Consider the following 26,533-nt stretch of genomic DNA (forward strand, 5'->3'; position numbering starts at 1 on the left):
TGTGTGTGTGTGTGTGTAGATAGATTGAAATATATAGTTTTATCCTTCCCTTTTCATTAATCACTTTATAAGCATTTTATCATGTCAAAAATTCTTCCAAAACCTTATTTTTATTGGCTGCGTAATATCTCATTGCATGGATATGCCCAACGTTTCCCTTTTTAGCTGAGCAAGGAAGAAAGTCCCCTCTGTGAGCACAGAATTGGGCATCAGGGGCTTTTATGTTGTAGCGCAGAAGTTGTTAGTATGAACTGGTGTTATGTAATCCATGAGGCTGTTTACTACGTAAAGTAATAAGAACTTCTCTGTTGCATTTTAAAGTTTTGTAAATCATAAATTGATGCTGCTTCTCTCTTTCACACTTATTTATTCGTCTTCAGATATTTATAGAGCACCTCTGTGTGCCAGGCACTGAGGATATAGAGGTAAATAAGACAGCCAAGGTCTGTGTTCTCAAGGATTATATTCTAGCAGTGGAGAGACCAATAATAAGCAAGGGAAAAATATATTTAATGTATTGATGGGCACTATGACAGTGAAAATCATGAAACATGGTGTTGGCTTGGACTGGAGCAGGGTTTCTCAGCCTCAGCACTGTTGACATTTTGGGCCAGATAATTCTTTGTTGTGGATGCTTGTAGAATGTTAGCAGCCTCTAGCCCCTACCCACTGATGCCAGTAGCACCTCCCTCCCCTCCTCCCCTAGTGTGACAACCATACATGTCTCCAGACATTGCCAGATGCTCCCAGTGGGGCGAAATCGTCCCTGGTTGAGAACCACTGGACTAGTGTGATGGAGATGGAAGCAGGAGGATTATCATGTGTTTCAGAGGTAGGGTCTACGGGTCTTAGCGGGAGATTGGATTTGGGGGAATGACGACTCAAGGTTCCAAAGATGATGCCAGCTTTTTGGTCCCATCATCTGTGTGGATGGCGGTACCATTTGTGGAGCTGGGCTGACCATCGGAGGGCAGGACTTGTGGGGCATCAGGAGTTCTGTTTTGGCTGTGATCCGTGTATGGGGCCTGCTGGACCTACAGCAGGGATGGCAAGTGGGCATATGAGTATACTGCGTGGGGGCCTGGGGAAAGGGTTGATGTGTAAAGCCTTGAGCCTAGGGCACGTTCCCTAAGGAGAGTGCAGAGGGAGAAGAGAAGGGGCCAAGACTGAGCTTGGCTGCCCCAGCACCCAATGTGAGGGTTTGGGAAGCATACTGAGTGAGATGATTTTGAGGTGACGGCCTGTGTCCTACTTTTTAAAATGACCACAAATTTAAGCATCCGCTGTTGTCCCAATGAGAGAATCTGAAAAGAAGCTTTTTGGCTAACTTGAAAATATATGCTTTTAAGAATGAAGATAAACTAGTCTAAAGTGTATGTATAACATTCAGTCTATTAGTTTAGTGATACACAGATTATAGAAAATAACATACTTGTTTCAGAAATACTGCTGTTTTTCTACTCTCACAATTTATAAAGCTTGTTTGTTGATGTTCCTCACGTGCATGGGCTGGCCCTGTAGCCATGTGCTGCTCCTCTGACAGCTCTCCAGAGCACGGTGTCTTCATGTCCTTCTCCGTTACTTGGGCTGCAGCCCTTGTGGAATTGGTGTATGATGCTATACAAGAGTGTTTTCATCTAGACCATGAGTGCCCGTTCACATAATGTGAGGGCAATTACTTTTCGTCTTTTGTCCTATAGGAATATATTTGTGATCTCCACAGCGTTACTATTTACTCTGTTTCTTTTTTAACCTATTTTTATTTTTATTTATTTTTTTTTTTTAAAGATTTTATTTATTTATTTTTCCCCAAAGCCCCAGTACATAGCTGTCTGTCATAGCTGCACATCCTTCTAGTTGCTGCATGTGGGACGCGGCCTCAGCATGGCTGGAGGAGTGGTGCCTCAGTGCGCACCCGGGATCCGAACCCGGGCCGCCGGCAGCGGAGCGCACGCACTTAACCACCAAGCCACGGGGCCGGCCCTTAACCTATTTTTAAATTGTGACATTTCCGCATTTTGTAACCACATCCTCCTACCCTTCAGAATGTGAGGTCAAACCTTTAGGAATAATAACTAAAGGGGTATTACATTTCTTTGCCTCCTTTACAGTTCCCTCAGTTCACCCTCTAAGCATCCATGAGTACCATTGATTGTCTCCCCACCCCTACTCCAGGCTAATCTATCTTCCCCAAATAGTTCTTTGTTCAAAATTAAGTAATTCAGAGTGCCTGTAAAATGAGAGGTATTATAAAGACTCAACATAAGGTGACTACCCCTTTTCTAAGGAATAATTTGAGGAACACATCTTACTATTTATTTAGTGACACATGGAACTTCAGAGCCAGACTTCCTAAATCAGTAGTGTATTAATAGACTTAAAATGTAACAGTGATATAGCTTGTGCGTCTGAGGCCTTGTAGCCGTCAGGAAGCCAACTTAAAACGTCCTCTGCTTCACCCGAGGTTAAATTTTTGTTGAACACTTCAGAGTATCTCTGAATTCATTGCTTTCTCATCTTTATCATAGAATAATAGAAGTAGATGAGAGGAAAGCTTTGCTAAGTGTAGGTGAGCCTGCAAGATGGTGTAAAGCAGAGGTTGGCGAATTATAGCCACGGGCCAAATCTGGCCCACCGCTTACTTTTGTAAACACAGTTTTGTTAGAACACAGCCACATCCATTCATTTATCTATTGTCTGTGGCTGCTTTTGTGCTGTAATGGTAGCATTGAGTAGTTGTGACAGAGCATCAGGCCCACAAAGCCTAAAAATATTTATTCTCTGGCCCTTTTCAGAAAAAATTTACTAATCCCTGATTTAAAACATAAACGCTGAGTCAGACAGACTTGGGTTCTGGTCTTGGCTGTAGCACTTATTGGCTGTGTGATTTGGGCCGATTACTCAACCTCCGTGTGCTTGTTTCCTCCCTTATAAAATGGAAGTAACATTGGGTTTCACAAGGTGGAAAAGAGATGATGCGTGCAAAGTACTTAGAGTGGTATCTGGCACATAGTAAGCACCCATTAAATGTTAGCTGTTATTATCATTGTTATTCTCACGGTGATAATGATTTTCCTGGTAATTGTACCTTCTTTCTCTCACATGCATTAAATGTTCACTAATAGGTGTAAGTGTTTTGTTTTCCCAGTGGATAGGAGAAATGATGGACCGGACGGAGCCCCACCTGAAGCTTAGGTTTCTCTGTCTCTTTCCAGGTCTCACTTACCTTGATGACCTGCTGCCCAAACTTTGGGCATTTATCTGTGAGCTGGGGCCCCATGGAGGGTTAAAGCTCTTCTTGGAATGCCTAAACAATGACACTGAAGAGTCGAAGCAGCTCTTGGCCATGCTGATGCTGTTCTGTGACTGTTCCCGGCACCTAATCACGTAGGTTGACTGCTGTGGGGCCGAATTCCTTTCCTAGAATGTGGAGAGACCAGATTACAACGTCAGTAAGGAAGCAGTTGCTGATGTGATTACTACAAATGTTTGGACCTGTGTGGCAGGGTCATTAGAAGAATTAGACGAGAAAGCAGTGACAGAGTGGGTGGCACGTAGTAGGGCTTCCACAGTTGTTGCTTCCCATTATTTCAGGGGAGCTGGGTCAGCACCACTGAGTGTGAGCTTTAGAGTCTCCTGGAGCTGGGTTCAAATCACCTTGGCCATTACTCACTGTGCTAGGTAGTTTACTGGAAAATTCCAGAGCCAGGGAGCCAAGGTGCAAAACCTGGCTCAGCTACTTACTAAGACACTCTGGGCAAGGGGGCAAGAGGCTCCACCTCTCTGAGCCTCAGTTCCCTCATTATAGATTATAGGAATAACAATAACCTCTTAGCACCTTATTTGTTAGCATTAGAAGAGATAATGTACACAAAGTACTTAGCACGGTCCCTGGAATATAGGAAGAGCTCACTACGTGTCGGCTATTATTCTTATCATTACTGTCAAGCTGCTCCCGGGCAAGTTGCTTAACCTCTCTGAGCCTCAGTTTCCTCATTAGTAGAATGGAGATAATATTACCAATCTGATAGGAGTAAATGAGAAAAGGAATGTCAAGTACCTGGCGCAGAGTGAGAAATTAACAAAATGTTAGTCCCATTCATTTCCTTTGTTCTTTAAGCTTATGCATCTGCTTGCCTATTTAGTATTCTTTTAGTTCCACTTTTTCCCAAGAGATTGGGCAAAGATAGATGATAGAATGGACCTCAGGCAGTTAGGTTCAGGCTAGAGGACACTGGGGATCAGGGACATGTAGGTGGCCGACTGGGTAAGAATCATGGAGGGAGGGGCTCAGTGAGCAGCTAGAAGCAAGAGCAGGGGTCTATAGCTACTGGTGAAGACACCCTGAATTGCTGGGTCACAGGTAATCCAAGAATGTGTCATATTCTACAGTGAATGGAGCAGTTTTAGGATAGAACTGTATCTTAATTGGCTCGTTTATTTATATATTCTTTCAGACATTTATTCACTCATAAATACTTGTCAGTACCTACTAAGTGCCACTAGTGTCTGTTGTAGATGCAGAATAGGATTCCACGGCTTTCCTCAATAGACACAGACTCCCAATCAAGATTCCTGATGTTCAGGCGTGAATTAAGAAAGTGTCTCAGGGGCCGGCCCCGTGGCTTAGCGGTTAAGTGTACACGCTCTGCTACTGGCGGCCCGGGTTTGGATCCCGGGCGCGCACCGACACACTGCTTATCCAGCCATGCTGAGGCGGCGTCCCACATACAGCAACTAGGAGGATGTGCAACTGTGACGTACAACTATCTACTGGGGCCTTGGGGAGAAAAAAGGAAAAAAAGGAGGAGGATTGGCAGTAGATGTTAGCTCAGGGCTGATCTTCCTCACAAAAAAAAAAAAAGTATCTCAGAGCCTTATGAATAAGAAAAATATAGAGTAGAGCTTATTATTTTTTTCTTCCTCAACTGTATTTTTTAACTTTTTACTATGGACAATTTCAAATAAATAGAAAATGGAGAGACTAGTATAATGAACCCTTATGTGCCCATCACCAGCTTCAGTAATTGTCAACTCATGGCCATTTGTGCTCCCTCTATACCCCCACCCGCTCGCCTCTCCCAGGTTATTCTTTTTTTTTTTTAAAGATTTTATTTATTTATTTTTTTCCCCCCAAAGCCCCAGTAGATAGTTGTATGTCATAGCTGCACATCCTTCCAGTTGCTGTATGTGGGACTCGGCCCCAGGATGAACGGAGAAGTGGTGCCTCGGTGCGCACCCGGGATCCGAACCCGGGCCGCCAGCATCGGAGCGCGTGCACTTAACCACCAAGCCACGGGGCCGGCCCTGCCCAGGTTATTCTGAAGCAAATCCTAGACATCGTATCATTTTATCTATACATTTTATCTAAAGGATGGAGCTTACTTAACCTTATTTTTGTCTATGAAGCCTACACATCTCATTTTTTTCCCCTTTTTCTCAATGGGAAATGATGAATAATTTTCTGTCTGCTTTAGGATCCTTGATGACATTGAAGTTTATGAAGAACAAATTTCATTCAAACTGGAAGAGCTGGTCACCATCTCCTCTTTTCTGAACTCCTTTGTGTTTAAGATGATCTGGGATGGAATTGTAGGTAAGGTGAAGACGTCAGCCATCGCGTAATTGAGCCTACATGTAGGGAGGCCACAGTCTGTAACATCAACTGGTTCTTAGCTTTATTGTCTGTCAAAGTTAATCAGAAACGCACCTTTATTCACATAATTGGAAGCTTTATTTCTTCACTTTCTATCTGTGACCTCCTAAGATAATAGTGTGGTTATGGAAGTCTTAATCTCCCAGGCATCCTTCAGGATTTACATGTATGTGTGAAGGATTGTTAATTTTGCCCTGAACCTCCTTGTGATTCTTTGAGTTGATTTCTGTGAAAATAAAACATGTGCCAGGTCACACTTCAAATTAGAGTTCACCTCCTGCAGTGTTTCCAGTTGTTCAATACAAAGCTGCTTAGATTAAAAGGTCTTTTGGATGACATACTTGTGGGAGACAACGTGAGTGATTCTAAGAGATACTCAGGTCCTGCAGACACTTGGAACATACCCAGGGTGCCTTTTAATTCCATTGGTTCCAAGTAAAATCCAGAGTGAAGGAGATGAAGATCTTGATGGGACTTGATGATGACAATGGAAGGAGACAAGAGGCTGTCCTCCAAACTCCCCAGTTCTGATCAGCTCCGTGAGTGACCCTGCCATGTGTTTGCTCCACAGAGAATGCCAAGGGCGAGACCTTGGAGCTGTTCCAGTCCGTCCACGGCTGGCTGATGGTGCTGTATGAGCGGGACTGCCGGCGGCGCTTCGCCCCCGAGGACCACTGGCTGCGAAAGTGAGGACCGGGGCTGGGAGAGGGATTCATGGAGGCCAGAGACCCCTCCGCCCTCTGCCGGCAGCAGAGCTGCCCGAGTGCTCTGCACTCATGTTCTAGGGCACGAGAGGGGTTTGTCCCTCTCCTGCCTCCTCCTTCTGCATCAGGAGAGCTGCTGTTCCTATAAAGCACCTGTTAGCACAGGTCACCAGCAGTCGCTTCTGATAAGACATGCTTACACTGAAGATGATTAGAGCTTGTTAGTGGTGACAAAGCCAGATCACATTTAGCAAATGTTTCTTACCCAAACTGGGGAGAAAAGTTCTTTCAGCTGAACTGAACAACAGGTTATGATTGTTAAATGGTAGTTTTCATCAGCAGAATTAGCAGGATAAAAATGACAGCTAGGTTTTTTAGGGGGTGGGGTGGGGAAATCCTCTTGCAACAACTAAACATAAGATCATGTCTGCATTTTTTTCAATGACACGTCAACTCTTATGTAACTCTTGAAGTTGTTACACTAGAGTGGGGACTGGCCAACTTTTTCTGTAAAGGGCCAGACGGTAAATATTTTAGGCTTTGCAGCCCAGACAATCTGTTGCGACTACTCAACTCTGCCAGTGTAGTGTGAAAGCAGCCGTGGTCACTACATAATGAATGAGCTTGGTTGTGTTCCGTTAAAACATTATTTACACAAACAGGCAGCAGGCTGGATTTGGCCTGCAGGCTGTAGTTGCTAGCCCTGCACCAGAGAATGGTTTTCTTGTTTTAGTTATCCCAAACGCGTGTCTTTCTCTTTAAGGGACCTCAAACCTAGTGTGCTCTTCCAGGAACTCGACAAGGACCGAAAACGGGCACAGCTGATCCTGCAATACATCCCTCACGTCGTTCCTCACAAAAACGTGAGTGGTACTCAGGGCTGGGCTCCTGGTGCATCGTTCTGTTCCACCACATGGTTCCTGACTTTCCATCTTTTTATAGCGATTGGAAATAAATCAGTGAGACCATTCATTCAGGAAATGCAAACGGTGATTGGATCTTACTCTGTTAGGTATTTAAGCTAAGTACTTGGGGTACAGAGATTGCAGACGATATGAACTGGCAATTGGGGCAGAGTGGGATGGACACTACAGGGATGAGTGCTGTGGGAGCCCAGACAAGGGGACCTGACCCAGCTGGGCATGAGGGGAAGGGGGTCAGGGGAAGGCTCTATAGGCAAAAGTGGACAGTGTTTAAAGGCCTGGGGTGAGAGAGAATATGGTGCTATTGGAGAGCCAGACGTACAGTCTGCCTGGAGAGAATATAAGGGAGGGAGTCAAGAAGCTGGATGGTTTTGAGGAGCTGGAACAAGAAGGGCCTTGTAAACCAAGGGGAGGAGCTTAGATTCTGTCCAGAGCTGTCGGAGAGTTTTCAGTTTTGGAGACACCTGGTCAGAGCTCTGCTTGAGAAAGTTCCTTCTGGCTGTAGTGTGGAGGACTGGCTAGAGGCAGAGACAGTACAGCAATCTGTTCTGGACTCCGGTGAGGCCATGGGAGTAGAAAGACAGTAAAGTCAAGAGATTTTTAAGGAGGTAGCACCTACAGGCCTTGGAGAATGATGACATTCAGAGGAGAAGGAAGGGAGGAATTCAGGTGATGCTCCGATTTCTGGCTTGGGCGCCTGGGTGCTTGGGAGAGCCGTCCCCTGAGGTAGGAGCACAGGCAAGAGCAGGTCTGAATGCTGGTGAGTGACCTTTGAGCAGGTGGCATGTGAGGTGTCTGCTACTCCTCGAGGCCATTGGACACTTGGGTCTGGAGCTCAGGGGAGAGGACTGGCTGGAGATAGACTCTGCACGTGGACAGCACCCACATCTCCTAACTGCATTCCAGGCCGTGGACGAGGTGGTCAGGGAACCAGGTGGAGTGAGAGGACCAAGGGACCGAGGCCAGAGCCCTGTGGGACATGTCCCTTAAAGGGCCAGCACAAGGGGAGGAGTCACAGAGGAAGAAAACCAGCAGAGTGTGGTGTCCCAGCCCCGAGGGACATGAGAGACTTGGGAAGGGTCAGGTACTGTGGCAAGAGCGTTCAGGACATGAGGGAAAGCACTGCTCACTCCCTGGTGTGTAGTGGTCCCCCCAGAAGTGTCTGTTGGATGCTGGGACAATACTGCGCTCCTTTAAAAGAGGCCCTTACAGGTCTAGATATGCCCTCTTTTCCTTTCCTTTCCTTTTTTCTTTTTTGACAAAATAGACATTTTTAGAAAAGAGCATAAGTCACATCTTTGTAAATTAAATCTCGCTCTTCAAGGATACCTACCTCTCACTGCTCTTTGATATTGTTTTGATCTTGACGTTAATACTTATGGTTGCCATTCTTTACCCTCAAGCAGTGACTCGCATATGGATGGGGCTGTTTAAATTCTTATTGCGCTTGACAGCAGAGCCTCTCAGAAATGAAGGACCTTGTGGAGATGACTTAGTCAAACGTGCCCTCCGTGAGGGAGCCCCTCACAAGATCCCTGACCTTGCCTCAGATAGAAAACACACAGCTTTGCAAAGCAGGCCACTCTGTTGCTTTACTCTTCCCAATGGTGGAACATTCTTCCTCCTCTTAAGCTGATCTGCTTCTCTGTAACTTCTACCCTTTGGTCCTTGAACAGCCACTAAAAGTGGAATCTCTAATCTTCTGAGATTTGCAGACAACTCTCTTTTGCCTTCTGAGTCTTCTGTGTCCAGGGCTAGCATCCTTCCCTTCTCCAGCCTTTCCTCGTTGAAGTGGTTCCCAGTCCTTCATCCGCTTGGCCTAGTCCAGTTTGCTGGAGTCTGACTTAAAATGCACGCCTCATCCTGGACCTGTATGATTATGAACTCAAGCCCGGACCGTAGCGTTCCCGTATCCTACAGTCTGGACTCTCCGCGCTCTGTATCTGCAGTTCACGAATGGTGCTGCTGCACCCTGGGTTGCCATAGGATATTTTAAGGGTTTGAGGGGAACACAGTGAAATCTGTTGGACACTACATGAAGTACTAGCTTGAGTCCAGAGTTTCAGCATATGATGATGTCATATTTGCTAAGCTGGATTTTAATAATGAAATTAGGGCCGGCCCCGTGGCTTAGCGGTTAAGTGCGTGCGCTCCGATGCTGGCAGCCTGGGTTCGGATCCCGGGCGCGCACCAACGCACCGCTTCTCCGGCCATGCTGAGGCCGCATCCCACATACAGCAACTAGAAGGATGTGCAGCTGTGACATACAACTATCTACTGGGGCTTTGGGGGAAAAATAAATAAATAAAAATTTAAAAAATAAATAAAATAATGAAATTAAAATAATTTTTATTTCAGTGTATGTGTATTTTTAAATACAGTTCTAAGTTCTTAGCACATAAATACTTAAGTGGTTAGGACCCTGACTACCTAGTAATGGAACTGGTAAGTATTTCTTTTGACCTAGGAGTGCTATGAAAATAATCACTGAGCCATTAGGGGTGCCTTGGACAAGAAAGGTGAGGAACCCCTGAGATTAGTTGGCATGACTTGTGAGTCCAGGCTGTCTTCTAATTCTCACCATTTTTTTTCTTTTGGGAATTGTGGTTAAGATTGCCATCAAGGCTTTTTGTCCTTGGCTCATAAAATCTCTTTTCCCTCCCTCGAGCCCTCTTTATCTCCTGGCCCATCCTGCTCCCTGTGATGGCACCAGTAGGTCTGGGAGGGTGTCGGAGGCTTGGAATGTTAGAGTGGCGAGGGGATTCACGTTGTCCCCTGTCTCGGGCTTCACTTCCCTCTTAACTCTCCTATTGACATGTTCTTGCTGGAGCACGCAGGAGGGTGATAGGCTCTCTCCAGTCCTGCCTTCTTTCTTTCCTCTTACTGCTGTGCCATCTGCCCTAAATGCTAAACCTCTCTCTCTCCCTTGTTCTTGAGCTCACTCCAGTGAATACTTATAGTGCCTTTCTTGCTTTCCTGAACATTTTTTAAAGCCTCAGCTCTGCCTGGTTCACACACACAGCACTTCATTCTCTGTACTCTCTTAGGTCGCTTTTACCCATTTGTGCTGTCATCTCCTGACTGAGACTTAAGGCCTCTCCCTCGTTTTGGCCTAGAAGGCCTGGCACCATGTGGAGTGGGCAGAGGCTGTGTGGTGTAGTGGTTCATGCGTGGGCTCTGGGTTTGAATCTGGCCCCCATGCCCACCAGCTGTATGACATTGGGTAAGACAGTTTCCTCATCTGCAAAATGGGAACAATGATCCTTACCCAGATTTCCACTGTGGTTGCTGTGGTCTTCCCAGCCCTTGAGAGCTGGTTAAGGTTGCCCCAGACCTTCTTCCACGCCCTGTGGAAATCCAGGCCCCCATCCAGTCTTTCCTTGATTCCTGAGACCAGCATTCTCGTGGTCGCCTCTGCAGTTTTGCTTGTGTCTGCCGTCTCTGCCCCATGCTGGATTAACCTGGATGTTAAGCTCGTCTCTGCATTGTGTTTCATAAAATGACACCCCTTGTTCAGGGGATCGTGCTAAAGATCTGGGGTCACAGGAAGCAGTCATGCCACATGGCCCCGTACAAGGTAAATACTCGTTTCTGAAAGTCTCCAGTTCCCCCGCCATAGAAGGGAGAGGCAAGAGTGCCCCTCATCCACATCACGGCCTCCTCTCCTGTTCCTCAGTCTGCTCTCACCCTTCCATGTTCCCTGGATCCCCAAGATCTTTTGATATTATTCAGAGCACTTTAGTCCTTGTTCTAGACTCGCGAACCAGCCATGTTGAGCTGCTTTGTTCAACAATAGCCCTTCCACCAAATCCATCCTTCCTTCTTGAGAGGATGTTGGCAATTGCTTTTACTGTTAGAACCATATTTATTTCATAGAGTTAATATAAATGATCAAATGAAAATGCACTAGCCTCCCCTCGTGTATAGTTGTTATGACTGTACTTATTTGTATTTAACAAAGCTCTTGATTTTCGGGGGTAAGATAACCCATTTTTTAAAAAAACAGCTGGGTTGGATTTCTTTATTCATTCAGCGGACATTATTTGAGTGCTGTTGCGGCAGTGATTCTCAAACCCAGCATGGGGTGGAGGGTCGCACCCTCCTGAAGGGGCTTATCAGAGGCTTGAGAATGGGGAGAGGGTTGTCTTCAGAAGATAATTAAGAAACATTACTACGGTGTACTTGAGGGCACAGAGGAGGCAGATGAAATGTCAGCGACCTTTATTCTGTAGGCTCATTTTTAAAATTTCTGACAGTGAGAAAAGTTATCTTTGAAATGTTTCTGTTTTTTAAATTCATAATATTGATTTTCTTTAAAGCAGGCACGACTACATAAAGCAGCCTCTGTAGCTTGTCTTGCTGCCAGGTTTTTATGGTGGATTGTTGACTGAATGAGGAGAGTGATTTTCTCCTAGACTATTCTTAGCTGGACTCTAGCTGCAGCCAGACCACTCTTTCTGGAACCTTTCTTCCTTGGCGTGTATTCAGCTATATTTCTAATTCCCAAGAGTGTTTTGGGGACTGTTTACTGTTCCTCCAGGTTGCTTCTCACCTGTAGCACATGTTGAAGTGTCCTATTCTGGTTGCCTCTCATGTGACTTAAATTTCAGTAATTTTGAGCGGTGTGTTTTAGGGATTCATGAGTTTTTGACCCTGTTTGTGGTCTCACCTTTGCTCCTTCCAGAGAGTTCTCCTGTTCCGAAACATGGTTACCAAGGAGAAGGAGAAACTGGGCCTCGTGGAGACCAGCTCGGCCTCCCCTCACGTCACTCACATCACCATCCGACGGTCCCGGATGCTGGAGGTGAGAAGCCTCTCAGAAGGAGGTGTGCTCTCTGAAACGTGGGCTTTTGTGGATGATCTGTTGCCTCTGAGCGTTCTTGTCACTCCTTGATCTAATGACACTGAAATCAAGGTTCTGGGAGCAGGAAAGCGACCATTCGTCCTGTTTCCTGCTCTGAGAGCTGCTTGATTAAACACGTCCTCATGCTGGAGACCCGCGGTGCAGTACTTCTCTGCCTTTTCCCCGTGAGGGCCCCCGGCTGGAGCAGCAAGCACGTGGTGCCTCTTCGAAATGAGGACAGGAACTGCCGTGTACAGACATTCTCCTGCTGTGCAGACTCCGTGTGTCCTGGCGGGCACTTTGCCCGGCTCCCGACTGTGAATGTGGAGGCTGGAGTGCAGGTGTGAAGTTTACTGAGCCATACTGGGGAATGTGTTTATCACAGCGCTAGAAGGTCTCTGCGGACATAAACTTACCAGATACAAGGGAAGTGGCCACCTCGGCCAAAGCCAGTGTCCAGGGTTACCACTATGTGGTGACTTCATGTGAATTAGAAATAGGTGCCTGTCCTCAGAACACTTTACTTCCATATGTCAGAAAATTGTCATAATATATAGATTTTGTTGGAACAAGACCCTGACTACAATCTGCTGGAACATTATAATAAATGTATGTACCTGTGATGTCTGTGTTATGTGTGCCACACCCTCCCCAGGGGTGGTGCAGTGCACAGCCTGCCCATACGTGCTAGTCCTGCCAGTGGTAGAGTTGGTGACTGAGCCCCAAGTCCCCATTCCCAGGAGAGGCTTGGCTTGGTTTATTTGCCCATGCTTGCTCTTTAGACCTTTTATCCCACTCTAGCCACAGTTCCATTAGCACGTTCTGCAGTGTAGGGCAGTCATGCGATCCCGGCACAGACATGGCCACACTGCCAGCCACCAGCAGATGGCAATGGCAGCAGCCCTTCCTCCCCACACGTCTTCATTTTCTGCTTTGAGGCATTCACACTCCTCCTGGAGAGCTGCTTTCACTTCCCCCGACAACTGGTGACTGACACTGGGGTCTGCCGGGGAAGGACAGCATGTGGTCAACAGAGGATGTTTTTGAAATTCTTAAAAGTAGGATAAGAAATGTAAGTGCCTGCAGGGATCCTGCAGGTCGTAGGAGTGAGTAAAGCTGGCTGTGTGTGTCTCAGCAGAGGAGCACCTTGTTTGCATGCTGAACAAGTAGGAGTATTCTTCACTTCCACTGCTCTCTGCTGCTTTTCTTGAAAGACAGCCCTCAGTCTAGGTAGCTCTGCTGAAGGAAAACAACCCCATGAGTAAGTTGGTAAATGACAGTTGACATCCAGCCTCAGTGTTGGGAGCAGTAGAGAGGGGTAGGCAGGTGGAGAACACTGACCCCCTAAAATAGGCCCTCTCCGCTCAGCTCCACCTGACTCTTGCCGTGTGGAGATTTGGGCGCCAGAATGCTCTGGTTTTTTAAGAGAAGGCCAAAATTCAGGATTCTCTGTGAAATCCCTAGATCTTTTTTATGTTGTGAATTAATGAAATTGTGTAAAATACCTGGAAGGTCAGATAACACCGTCTTCCCAGTGAATTCATCCTGTGGGCCACCAGTTTGCAACCTCTGCTTTGACGCAGAGAAAAGACAGCCTAATTGTGTTGTAGAAACTCCCTCCTCCAGCACTTTCCTCATCAGAGCTGGATGCCCCTCTCCTGTCTCTTCAAGTCCTCAGTCCACCGCCCGTCGTACCCACTCAGACATGGCCAGCACCAGTGGGAAGGCTGGGCTGGCAGAGACTGGTGTCTCCTGAGAGGGAGGGAATCCCCGACTCCCTCCGCAAGTGTCCTTGCTTATGGGACATTCACTTGACATCCCTGTTACCCTGGGCCTGCTTTTGAAAACACATCCCTCAGGGATGTCAAAGGACGGATGTCTGTCTGAGGTTTTAAGCAAAATCCATTTCCCTTTTTACATCCACTAGCATACATCTTGTCATGACATCGATCCCTGGTCTTCCTGTTGAATTAGGAAGGGGAGAGCTTGTTTGTTCAGTTACCCCAGTTGTTCTCAGGATTTGGTGGTTTGCTTGTAGAACATGAAAGCCCAGTGGCCTTTGCTTGATTTGGACACAAGGGGGCATCAAAAAGCTGATATTAGATTCATGTGATATCCTGGGCTTTTACTCTGTTTCCTTTTTTGTGGTTTGTATTGAAGGCAGTGCTTCTGTGTCAGGCTTCCAGGTGTTCATCTAACGTCCTGCAGCAAGGCTTCCTCACAGGGGAACTGGGGCTGGAACTGTAGTATTTCAGAACTGGAAGGAACCTAGACATCCTCTTGTCCAGCCGTTTCCCCTTACCTTGTCAAAGGCAGAACTGAAGCCAGAGAAGTTTAGATTCTCAAAGTCACTCGGGTACCGGTGGCAGAGCTGGGCCTGGGAGCCAGCTCTCCCAGCCCCAGGTCAGGGTTCTCTGCGTCTGCTCCTTGAGATGCAGTAGAGAAGAGCAGTGCCCTACTCCCACTCACCTTCCCAAAGGGCACAGATAGCATCCTCATGTACCAGCCCCACTGCCCAGAAGGTAATGGGGTGCAACAAGAAACACGTCTGAGGAGGCAGCTGGCAAAGTCCTCTCTACAACTTTTCAAAGAGGAGGCAAATGTGGGGCTGATCAGGCAAAATTGAGATCTGGCTCCAGCAAACATTCCTTGAGCACCTGCTGTGTGCTGGGCTGCGTGCTAAGTGCTTTTACACACACCATCTCGCTTAATCCGCACAGCGCTAACACACCTCCCAATGTGTATTATGTATGGCTAGGGAGGCATCGTTTTAAAGCAGAATGGAGGAAATCCTACAGGCAAGCAGGAGCACGTTGGAATTCTCTGCACTTCCTCACCTCAGTGCCAAGATAATGATCTTAAATTTAGGCAGAATGGTTTAAATGCTGCAGGAGCTGCAGGGTGACTTCCTGTGTTTTCCCTTCTTTTCACCTAAGGTTTTCAGCTTCATGTGCATAAAAAGTACTTTTCAGGACTATGCACCCCAAACCATGATCCCGTTCCCTTCGGGTGACTTAGGGGACTTCAGAGGTAATTTTTCCCTTGCTCTCCAACTTTGGAGCCTAACCCCTGGTAAGATTGAGAGCCACTAGAGGATGGTCCTTCAGATCACTAGGTGAGCACAAGGCAAGTGTGATCGGCAGGAAGGCAGCAAGAATTCCCCAAAACAGATCTTGCCAGACTGGCCTCATTTGCTTTGTGACAAGGGACCAGACTGGCAGACAAGCGGATGCTGTGGAGATGGTCTCTTACATGTTAGCAAACGTCTGACAGCACTGCACTGTGACTGAGAGGGTGAAATGTGGGGTCACCTCAAGAGGATACTGCATTTGATTTGCAACTTAGTGACAGCCTCTAAAGACATCGGTTTCACCCTGGTCACGGGGCCTCGCATGTTGGACCAGAAGACTCCTCCCTTGGCCCTGTCCTGTTCGGCACTGTTTTTTACAGTCACTGCTCGGAAATGAAAACCCAAGCTGCTTGCTTATCAGCGCCCACTGCTAGGAATACATTAGATGACAGAATCAGCAGCCAGGAGGGCCTCGACAGGTTGGAATCAGGAGACAAACTAAACCAGCGGATTTAGTAGGAGAACTCTGAAGTTGTGTCCTGGAGCTCTGGATGGGGGAGACGTGCTGAATGGCTGCATGTCTCTCGAGAGCTGACTACAAGCCAGAGGTGTGCTGAGGCTTCTCTTCCCTACTGCTCCTGCCCTCATCCAGGCTCAGCATCACTCCTGCACCCCCGTCTCCCTGCTTCCTTCCTTGTCCCCTGCCGTCCATCTGCTCTCCTACCAATAGAAAGATCTTTCTAAGACAGAAAGCCAGCCATGTCGCTCCCTGCCTAAACTCTTCTCTAGCTCTCCATTGCCCTCAGGATAGAACCTGAATGCCTCAGCATGACTGACAAGGCCTTTCATGATCTGCAGAAAGGTACCCAGAGTTGAGGGGTGGGAGGTACTCTTACGTGTCATTTTGTAGCGGTCTGGAAGTTTGATTGATTGATTTACCATGAGCTAAAAGTTATTCTTAGCATTAAAAGAGAGAGAGTGAGATCTTGTCCCAGGTTTTTTCCATCCTTTGTCTGATGTCCGAGAGCTCATCGTGACTCGTCTAATTTCCCCTTCTCACTGCTTTTGTCCTCTTGAGGGCAGTCGCCCTTTGCCAAAGAGCAGTGAAGTCACGTCCCCATGAGGAATTTTCCTTTTAAGACTCGTTTAAAAGCAGGTGAGAACTGCTCTTCTCGTGCACGTGCCCCATGCGTCCTTACTTGCACATTTAGTAGTTACACTGGGAAAGCTTTGCACAGGGGAGAAGGAGCCTCAAGGAGGGAGCCCTGAATTATGCAGGAGACCTTGGGTTCCTAATGGGCTGTGATTCCGCTCTTGGCAGGACGGCTACGAGCAGCTTCGGCAGCTCTCCCAGCATGCTATGAAGGGCGTGATCCGCGTGAAGTTTGTCAATGACCTTGGGGTGGACGAGGCAGGGATTGATCAAGATGGCGTTTTCAAGGAGTTCTTGGAAGAGATCATCAAGAGGGTGTTCGACCCGGCCCTCAATCTGTTCAAGGTATTTAAAGGGAGCGAGAGCAGGATTGACAGCAGCTGAATGTGAGGTGACAAATGAGAAGTGAAGGACCGGGCTTGCTCGTTATAGGGATTTAACCTCTCTGCCTCTCCCGTCCTTTTGCCTTGCAGACAACCAGTGGGGATGAGAGACTCTACCCTTCGCCCACGTCCTACATTCATGAGAACTACCTGCAGCTCTTTGAGTTTGTGGGCAAGATGCTGGGGAAGGCTGTGTATGAGGTAGGTGCGTTAAGGAGTGTTGAACTGGAATGGAAAATAAAATGTTAGAAGTGCCGTGGGCTTCATATAATTCATGTGTTCAGGCCCAGCCATGTAAACCACCTGTCATTAGGATCAAGTCAAGGAAAGAGAGACAGGAGCCAAGATTACTGGACGTAAATACTTGGTCCTTTGCACGTGTTAGCTCATTTAATCCTTTCAACAGTCCTGTGGCGTGGCCTCTGCTGTCCTACGTACATAAAGAGGAGAGAACCAAGCCTTTGAGAAATCCCTTGTCCAGAGTGTCATTGCTGGTTGAGCAGTAGAACCTGAATTTGAACCCAGGCTGGCTGGAGTTGTAGTCAGCCCTCTGCTTCCCTGAGGGGTTGGGAGTGGTGTGCAGAAGCCAGGTCTCCCTGTGGAAGCTTGGTCCCAGGTGTAGGTGGACAGCATTTGGTGGGGTTTGATAGTTGTTACGGTTGTTTTAAAATCTGTCGTTATTTGAGTGAGTGCGTCAGTGTGAGCCAGAGGCGCTTAGGAGGTGCCTGCAGACTAGAGCCTGAAGGTAGGACGTAGTCCAGATAACTGGTCAACAATGGTCTCCCCAGCCACTACGTGACGGTGTGTACAAATCACTTTACTTCTTTAGGCCCCTGTTCTCATCAGTAAAGTGGGGATAATAAAAGCTACGTTCTTGGGCTATTGTAGATGGTAAATGAGGTAATACTGGTAGAACACCTCCTGTGGTGCCTGGCATCTGGCCACGGGGAAGTCAGAGCTGCCGTCCTCCCTGTTATTAGGAGGAAGAGTAACTGAGCTTCCGCTCCTCGGCCTCATGGGGTCAGGGCGGTGTGGATTTCTGCAGGCTCCGGGTGAGGCCCACACAGCTCCTGATCCCTTCCAACTGAGAGCCGAGCCGGCAGCACTGCCTCCAGGTGGCACTGACCCTCCACTCGGAGAGTCCTGCTCCCCGGGAAGGAAGTAAAGCTGCAGCATATTTGTCATCGGCTAGTTTTGGTGGCCTTCACAGTGGGCTCCAGAGCCGCAGGGGGCCTCGTCTGGGGCCCGGGCTCTGCCGAGCTGCTCACCAGGCGCCGAGGAAGTGAGCCACCGGAGCAGCACTCATCTCGCACCCTCGGGAAGCCAGGATGCCTGCCAAAGGCAGAGAGCCAGCAGCTGGGAGCGGTTGAGGGAGGGAGGCCGTCTGGGGCGAACGTACTTGGATCCGTCGTTCTCCCCGTGTAAGCAGCCTCTGTCCACGGCCTCAGTCCTGGCCGTGACGGAGTCAGGTGCCCCATCTGAGTCCCTGCCTGAACACCCTCCAGTCCTCCTCCTGCCCTGGACTGGTTGAGTGGCCTGGGCTCATTCTCTGTGCTTCTGTTTCCACATCTGCAAAATGGAGACAATTTCTCAGTTCATTCCCATTTAAAAAGAAAAAAAAAAAATCCCATGAGGACCTGCCTGGGCACGTACCATGTTTTTCCTTTAAACGTGTAGCTGTGCTAGGACCCCGCAGAGGCTGGGCCAGCTGGAAAGCCTGACTTCCCGGCTTCTGTGAATGTCCTCCTCCATTTCCTGGGCCCTGTCTCTCTCTCCTCCCTCTCCAACAATAGTACAGACTGGAGAAATTAGGTGTGCTGGGCCCTGTGTTAGGAGCATCGTGTGTTGACTCACTTAACTCTCCTGATCCCCTGGGACAGGCCATCACCGAGTTTGGTTGACTCTCCCTTCTTGATCTCTCCAGTCTGCACACTTCTCTCCACCTAGTGCAATCTGTCAGCAGTTCCTGGCATTATGCTGCAGCTTCCTGGCTGTATCCCTGCCTCCTGTCGTCCTCTTCCAGTCCATTCCCCACAAAGTGTACAAATCTGGCACTTCCCTGCTTGGAGCCTCCCCAGGCTCCCTGCTGCCCTCAAGATAGAATCCAGACTCCAGAAGGCTTGTGGGGCCTTCCTGATTTGGCCCTGCCTGCCTCCCTGGCCTCTTTGCTTGTCTCCCCTCGCACACTGTGCTGTAGCCGGATAGATCTGTGTTCCATCCCTGGAGCACGCCTGTGGGCCTTGTGCTCCTTTAGGTCTAGCTTAGATAGCGCTTCCTCCTGGAAGCGTCCCCTGCCCTGCCCTGGATCTGGGTGAGAGCCTGTCCTCTGTGCCCCTCCACACCCTGTGCATTTAGTCCTTATAGCTGAGATGCTGTGCTGATCCCCATGTATGGATGAGAAAGCTGATGTCCCATGGCCTGGCAGCAGCAGTGCTGGGATTTGATCCCTGAGCTGTGCAACTCCACAGCCTGTGCCCCTGACCACTGTGCCGTAGTGTCCCCCCAGGAGGCACTCAGTTGTGTTTGTTAAGTGATGGGGAGGTATGGCTCTCCTGATTGAAACTTTAGGACGTGCCTAGAGATGCCTTTGGCACCCTCAGGGCCCCCTGTGCAGCCAGAGCCACCTTTGATCACTGAGCCCGAATCCTGGATGGTGGATGGCAAGCTTCTGTCTCTCCTGTCTCCCAGGGAATTGTGGTGGACGTGCCCTTTGCGTCCTTCTTCCTGAGCCAGCTGCTTGGGCACCACCACAGTGTCTTCTATAGCTCTGTGGATGAACTGCCTTCTCTGGACTCGGAGTTCTATAAAAACCTCACTTCCATTAAGGTCAGTGTGGAAACGGGGGAGGGCTTACCTGAGTGCTGGTGTGGACTCACACTGGAGTGCAGCCCCGCGGGGTTCACACTTCACCCTGTCAGGTGGTGACATAAGATTTCCTGCTGTGTCGGGCCAGTCCCCTGGCTTAGCGGTTAAGTGCTCGTGCTCCGCTGCTGGCGGCCCGGGGTTCGGATCCCGGGCGTGCACCAACGCACCACTTCTCCGGCCATGCTGAGGCTGCGTCCCACATACAGCAACTAGAAGGATGTGCAACTATGACATACAACTATCTACTGGGGCTTTGGGGAAATAAAAAAAAGGAGGAGGATTGGCAATAGATGTTAGCTCAGAGATTCTCAGCAAAAGATTTCCTGCTGTGGTAAAGGGACCCACCTGTAGCCACTGCAGGTCCCCACGTCCCCTTCTGAGCACTCCCTCTCAGGACTGAGGCTCACAGCCTCCTTCCTCGATGGGATGGGTGGCCTTTTCCTTTGCTTCAAGCTGTATGGCAGCCACAGTGGTCACTGCCCAGGCAGACCTCATAGGAGGGGAGCATTAAATTCTTCAAGGATGTTGTGCTCCTTGGCCCTTACCCTTTCTATTTCTCTGTTGCATTAGCGCTACGATGGGGACATCTCTGATCTGGGCTTGACGCTGTCGTACGACGAGGACGTGATGGGTCAGGTAGGTCGGCCTCTGTGCCTGAACTCTCCTTTCCGTCCTCCGTTGCCTTCCTGAGACCTGCCCCCCTCTTGGTGTTTTCCCCAGGGGTCCACAAACTGAGGCTCTGCCTATCTGTCTGGCCTCTCGTCCCCTCCGTCTCCCTCAGCCATCCCCCTTCTCCCTCCTTGCCATGAGAGAGGGCGGTCTGCCTTCCGTTCCCAGCTGACCTGGCCTTTGCCTGCTTGCCCCTTGGAAAGCTCCCCGCAGAGACCCTGCTTTGCTTAGATTGCACTTTCTGGTCATTCCTGGTGGAAGCTGTAACTCCCATCTGTAACATTGCTTTTCGTTCCCACGGTGAGGATTAGCTGTTACAAATGGAGGATTGTGACTTAAAGGGGAGAAGCCACCCGAGAAGAAGTGCCTCTCACAGGGTTCTGTCCTTGTTTGTAGTCGTCGTAAAGAGCGGAGCAGGAAAAAAATGACCTTTGAAATCGTGGCGGCAGAGGTGTTTCCTCCCAGAATTTTTCCTTTCAGCTCTTCTCTGAAATGCCCTCAGCCCCCTCCAGTTGCGTCCCAGTGGACACCTGCCTGAGCCTCTGTGTGCGGGTGCTCTGAGGGCTGCTCTGGGGAAGCCACACCATGAGCTTACTGTTAGTGCAGGGCTGGCTTCTTGGAGCTGTGCCTGTGTCGCCTCAGAGTGGTTGCTCAGTCTCTCTGAGCCACTTTCCTTATCTCAAAAAGTACCATTTGCCGAATGCGAGTGCTTGCTGGGACCGGTGTCACTGGACGCGCTGTGAACGCCTGCATGCCCTACCTGCCTGAAGAGCCACCGAGCACCCTGGCATATAAGGGCTCTGAGAAGCCTGGGAGAAAGAAACCTGGTATAGCTGTGTTAACCTCAACTTTCCCCAACTCCTTTGATCACAGAACTCCCCTTTCAGAGAAAGAATGACACCTCGCAGAATGATTCTCTGAGTACTAACTCACAGACAAGGTGTTACCTATAACCCTTGATGGGAAACCCAGGCTGGGTGATTCCTAAAGGCCCTCCCTGCTTTAAAATCCTCCGATGTGCCCCGAGATGTTGATAGCAGTGGGACTAGAGGCCACTGTTCTTCCTTTCTATATCTTTGGAGTCATATTGTATTAATAGAATTCCTTTTTAAATTAGCTTTAAAATTATGCATTCTTTGATTTTTAGATGACCCACAGAAGTTCTTAAATTGTGAAAAGCAGAGTTGATTTTATAGTTTTCAAATCTTTAATCAGATTTTTAGCCTTCCTCCTGACATTTTTAATTTTCCTCTCCTAATTATAAAAATAATGCAAACTTCTAACCAAAAATTCAGCTATAATATGAGCATAGAGATGAAAATGAAAAGCACCTAAATGCCAGTGCCGGGAGAGTGCCGCTGTGAACGTGTTGCCTGTGTCCTTCCAGGTTTTTCTCCCTGGGCACATATATAACTTTTTTTTTTTTTTTCCTGGAAATGGTACCATACCATGAATGCTATTATATAATCTGCTTCTTTTCTCACCTCTTCAATAAATATATGTTTTCATCGTATTTTTTAATAGCTGCACAGTATTCCGGAGTATGGTTGTACCAACATTTACTTAACCTTCCTACTGTGCTCTTAAATGCTAACACATTCCCCTCCATGACATCTGAAGCCTTAATACAAATGTTTGAACAAGGGTTGGATGACAAGAAACCTTTCATATTGATCATGCAGGGTGTGCTTGTTGATATTTAAGCCCTGGCTTTTTGTGAGAATGATTGTTCCCCAATATGTCCCATCTTAAGTCTGTTATTATTATGGCTGTTGGTGACGGGCCTTTTTCTCTTCAGGAAGCTTTATTTCCCCATTAGAATTCTCGAGTAATTGCTCCCCATCTTCTCCCCCAGCTTGTTTGCCATGAACTGATTCCTGGAGGGAAGACCATTCCTGTTACAAATGAAAATAAGTGAGTATAGCAATTAGATTTTTAAGGTCACCACTTGAAAAGACTTCATTCTAGCTCTCTGGGCTTACTTTGAGAATTTATTAAGATGGATTGAAGTAGAAAGAGGCCATAAATATCATAATGGAATTTACTGGTTACAGTTCATAGGCTGAAATCGTATTAAATTCTATTTGCAAAATAAGAATTGACAATTTATTTTTTGCAGTAGCACTTCTAAGGTCAGAGGCACCCGGGCCGCAGTGTTCCTGGGAATTTATTGATGGCTTTGGATGCAGGCGGATGGATTCTGAACTGTTCAGACACGCAGGCCTGAACCCAGAGGGCACGGAGGCAGAAAGACACCTTGGAGGGGCAGATCATTTTAGAATGATAGCATGTGGCAGTTGTATAAAACACTGTTCTTGAGAAGACACAGTGATGAATTCAAATGCAGCAGACAAGTCCTTAGACGTGGGGAGACTCTGAGGCCTGGCAGCTATCGTCACAGATAACAGGCTTTTAGGAATCTATCATAAATGTCAACCTCTTTGGTCCCTAGAAGCAAAACCCTTCCATGCACTGTCTCCCCCGGCCCTATTCTCACCTAATTAAAACAGCAGAACCTGGCATGAGGAGTAGATATTGGCCCTTTTGTCAATCCATCAATCTTCTGCCATCAGGCTCAGCTGAGCATCTGAACTGTTAATCTAAGCATCACTCTCTTCAATGACAAGTGAGAGCTCAGCGCCACTCGATGAGTCATTGGGATCAGATGCACATTACAGCCCAGTGTTCCTGAGCATCATGTCCCTCTCAGGTCGAGTGGTTCAGTCAGTCTACATGCTTGGGGAGCTTTTATTTAGACTGTCAGAGTCGCCGGAAGAACAGACCCGATTCTCCTCGTGATTGAAATACCCTGGTTGTGACTCTTGGCCACGGGGCATTAGTTTGACAACTGAGAAAGAACAGAGAGCACAGGTTGGGAGGGGCTGCCTGGAGGCGGCAGAGAGCAGAGGTGGCTCCTATTCCTGCCTGCCATGTGCCCTGTACCACCCCTTCAGAGGGCTTCCTGTGAGATAACACATGTAAAATACCTTCTGGGATGTCTGGCTCAAAGGAGAGCCTTAATAAATGAGAGCAGTGATGGTCACTATCATCGCATATGTGACATGTCACGTAGAGCTGGCCACCCTCAGATGGGCCCTGTTTTGCCGGCATTGTGGCACAGGGGTGGTGGTAGAGGCTGTGTGTGTAACAGCCTGAGGAAGTGGGTCCATGCAGCCTGTGTTGGAGTGAAACTCCTGTCCTGCCTTGAAAGCTCCTTGTGGAAAGTCATTTCGCAAATTCTCACATGTTCTTAGCATAAAACCTCAGAATAAGGCAAGGGTATTCAGTTCTGCAGACTATCTGAAAAGGCCTGGCAACACCAGTTTTCCCTGCCTTAGGGGTGATGTTTGATCTTGCACTTCCTGGGTGTTAAAGGAGAAAGTCTCCCACACTCCCTCTCTTTCTTGGTAAAATGGAACAGTATTAGTATGCTTCAAAGAGTTCATGAAAGGAGTAACAATAATAGAAAAAGTCATATTTATGTGTATTAATGGGCAAGTTTGCAGCTGGAGAATTTTTTTTAAATAGGGATATTTTCAACGTCGGTAGTTCAAATCTGAGCATTGTGGGGTAAAACAGATTTATTTGGACTCCACTATTTTGGGATTTTGAGAGTTCTGTCTGGGCTGGGCTCAGGTTCTTTCATCTCTGAGTAAATGGTTTGCTAAGAAATCAGCAATGGTAACAAGCCTCTTGAATGTATTTAACCTGTTCAAAGGAATTATATTATGTTCTACAGTTGTAGATGAGGTCATTTTGTTCATAAAAGCAGACCCAGAAGACCATCTGCTAGGAACATTGTTAGTGCTCTGACTTCCCACTGAACCTAAACATAAGCCAGCTGTGTTTGGTGAAAACTTGCTGCAGGCTTACCTTTTCATGGCCTAGACTCTTGGTCCAGATTAGCAAGATTTTTATTGAAGTTTTTTGTTTTTTTTTTTCTGAGGAAGACCAGCCCTGAGCTAACATCTGCCAATCTTCCTCTTTTTTCCTGAGGAAGACTGGCCCTGGGCTAACATCCATGCCATCTTCCTTTACTTTATATGGGACGCCGCCACAGCATGGCTTAACTAGCGGTGCGTCAGTGCACGCCCGGGATCTGAACTGGCGAACCCCGGGCCGCTGCAGCGGAGCAAGCGCACTTAACCACTTGCGCCACCGGGCCGGCCCCCGATGATTGAAGTTTTAACAGGAAACAATTTTTCTCTGCTTCAAAGCTTGTTGGAGGACTGAATTATATCTTAATTGGTTTATGTCCAAAACAAATAAAATAAAGGTCCAGAAATCACCCTTTGTGCTAAGAAAGGTCCTCTCCTTACCTAGAACATGTCTTACTTTGGTTCTTGACCTAGTAGGGTGTTATCCTGATGTATGACGCACTGGCATTTTGGGAGGGATAAATGAGGTAATGCCCTTGAACACTTGTCGCATTCACAGTGTCACGCACGTGCCCTTCAGGAGAGTTATCATCATCATCACCATCGTTCTAGTGGAATGCTGTGGTGTTAACTTGTATTTTTGTAAAATGGTTCAGAAGTAACCAAACTCATGTTTCAGCCCATTGGTAACAGCCTGCCCTGTCTTATTAATTTCCCTTGTTTTTTCTTGTTGGCCACAGAATTAGCTACATCCATCTGATGGCACATTTTCGAATGCACACTCAAATCAAAAACCAGACAGCTGCCCTCATTAGCGGATTCCGTTCCATTATCAAGCCCGAGTGGACCCGGATGTTTTCAACCCCTGAGCTACAGCGTCTCATCTCCGGTGACAATGCTGAGATTGATCTGGAAGATTTAAAGTAAGGGGCAAGTGAGGAGGAAGGGTGAAATTCTTAGGGCTCCTAAAGCAAGCTGCTCCCTTCCTGGGTTCCTCTGGAAAGTTGTTTCAGGAGCCCGTCTCCAAATGTCCCCCTCCGCCCTGAGCACGGGAGGAGTTGCCTTGGAGTGAAAGCACAACCACTTGTCTGCCTGGAGACTGAGAAGCGGCAGGGATCTTAAGGACTGCTGGGCTCTAGAGTTCCAGGAAAGGGTATTGCAGGATCTCCTGTCGGCCTCTGCTTGGGAACAGCAGGCCAGCTCTTGAACTCTCCACCCATTTAGCTTCCAGGGCTGTGGGGTTATTAAGGCTTGAACCTCTGGCTTTTACAGAAGTTAGTTGTTACCCAGCCTGCCAGAGTTTGCCGTGCTGCTTGTCTGAATTCCGTGCCTGCCTGTGTATGTGAGCACCTGTTAGCATGCGTGGCTGAGCCCATTGTCTGGCTTGTTTTCAGGAAACACACGGTGTACTACGGTGGTTTTCATGGAAGTCACAGGGTCATTATCTGGCTCTGGGATATTCTGGCCTCCGACTTCACACCCGATGAGAGAGCCATGTTTCTGAAGGTATTTTATATGTTACCTATACATATGTTCATGTGTATATAGATATTCTCATGAAGCTGGAAGGCCAGTGATGGAATAATTTACACTGGAAAAAATAAAATTATCAAGCGGACCTTGTCTTGTCAGCATCGTCTGCCATAGACGGGCCTACCCAGTCAGTCAAGCAGTGACCAGAGAGGAGCTCGAGGGGAGGCTGAGCCTGTGAGCCTGCCAGCCCGCTGCCTACCCCTCTGCAGAGACAAGCCTGCGTGGACGGGCGTGCTTGTGGGGCTCAGCACTTGTCGTCCCCTTTGCTGCTGCTGGTTGTGCTAACATCTCGTTTCTTGCTTTTCATTTCATTATAGAAGTAAACAGTATTTATTACCGTAAGGTAACTTAAAATACAGACAAGCAAACTTTGTTAAACAATCTCCTTTCCTACAGTGCAGGATTTAAACAATCTCCATTCCTCCTCACCGGGGACTACCTCTGTGTGCCCTTTTTCTCAGTAGTGTGAAACATACAGTACCACACACACACAATGTTCCAGTGAAATTCACGATCAAGGAAGCTGCTGTCAATGTGTATTTTTGAAGTAGAGTCACTGACATTAACCAGTGCCCCTGTGCTGGTGTCTTTAAAGTTGTAAAGGTTCAAAATGTTCCCCCCATGCCACCGTGTTGTTTTTTGTTACTGACATCCATGAAGTGTTTTGTAGGTCACTGGGTGACACACACTTGTCTATGTGTTATATGTGTGTATATTTTTGTAAAAATAGAATCATGTCACTTTGCCACCTGCTCTTCTATTTGATATTTTATCATGAACACTTTGCCAAATTGGGGGGTTAAATTGAAGTGCCTTGCAATATTTTCCTTTGGACACTTGGGTTCTAGAGTGGTCT

At 47.7% G+C, this 26,533-nt stretch overlaps 1 protein-coding gene across 8 annotated transcripts in view; it reads left to right on the forward strand.

Annotated features, from left to right (window-relative positions):
- UBE3B (ubiquitin protein ligase E3B) overlaps nt 1-26,533 on the forward strand; it is a 54,322-nt gene that overhangs the window by 22,369 nt on the left and 5,420 nt on the right. For 7 of the 8 annotated variants that reach the window (XM_087424075.1, XM_087424072.1, XM_087424074.1 and 4 more), the window contains 12 exons: nt 3,216-3,387; nt 5,478-5,596; nt 6,228-6,342; nt 7,124-7,223; nt 11,968-12,087; nt 16,518-16,694; nt 16,823-16,933; nt 19,421-19,558; nt 20,168-20,233; nt 22,122-22,180; nt 24,885-25,067; nt 25,539-25,650. In XM_087424075.1, the coding sequence (XP_087280201.1) occupies nt 3,216-3,387; nt 5,478-5,596; nt 6,228-6,342; nt 7,124-7,223; nt 11,968-12,087; nt 16,518-16,694; nt 16,823-16,933; nt 19,421-19,558; nt 20,168-20,233; nt 22,122-22,180; nt 24,885-25,067; nt 25,539-25,650 (1,472 nt within the window). The remainder of the gene's footprint in view (nt 1-3,215; nt 3,388-5,477; nt 5,597-6,227; nt 6,343-7,123; nt 7,224-11,967; nt 12,088-16,517; nt 16,695-16,822; nt 16,934-19,420; nt 19,559-20,167; nt 20,234-22,121; nt 22,181-24,884; nt 25,068-25,538; nt 25,651-26,533) is intronic. The other variant, XM_087424078.1, reaches the window with a different exon arrangement.

Source organism: Ceratotherium simum, chromosome 35, assembly GCF_057802395.1.
Source record: "Ceratotherium simum simum isolate JZ-2026a chromosome 35, ASM5780239v1, whole genome shotgun sequence".
NCBI lineage: Eukaryota > Metazoa > Chordata > Mammalia > Perissodactyla > Rhinocerotidae > Ceratotherium > Ceratotherium simum.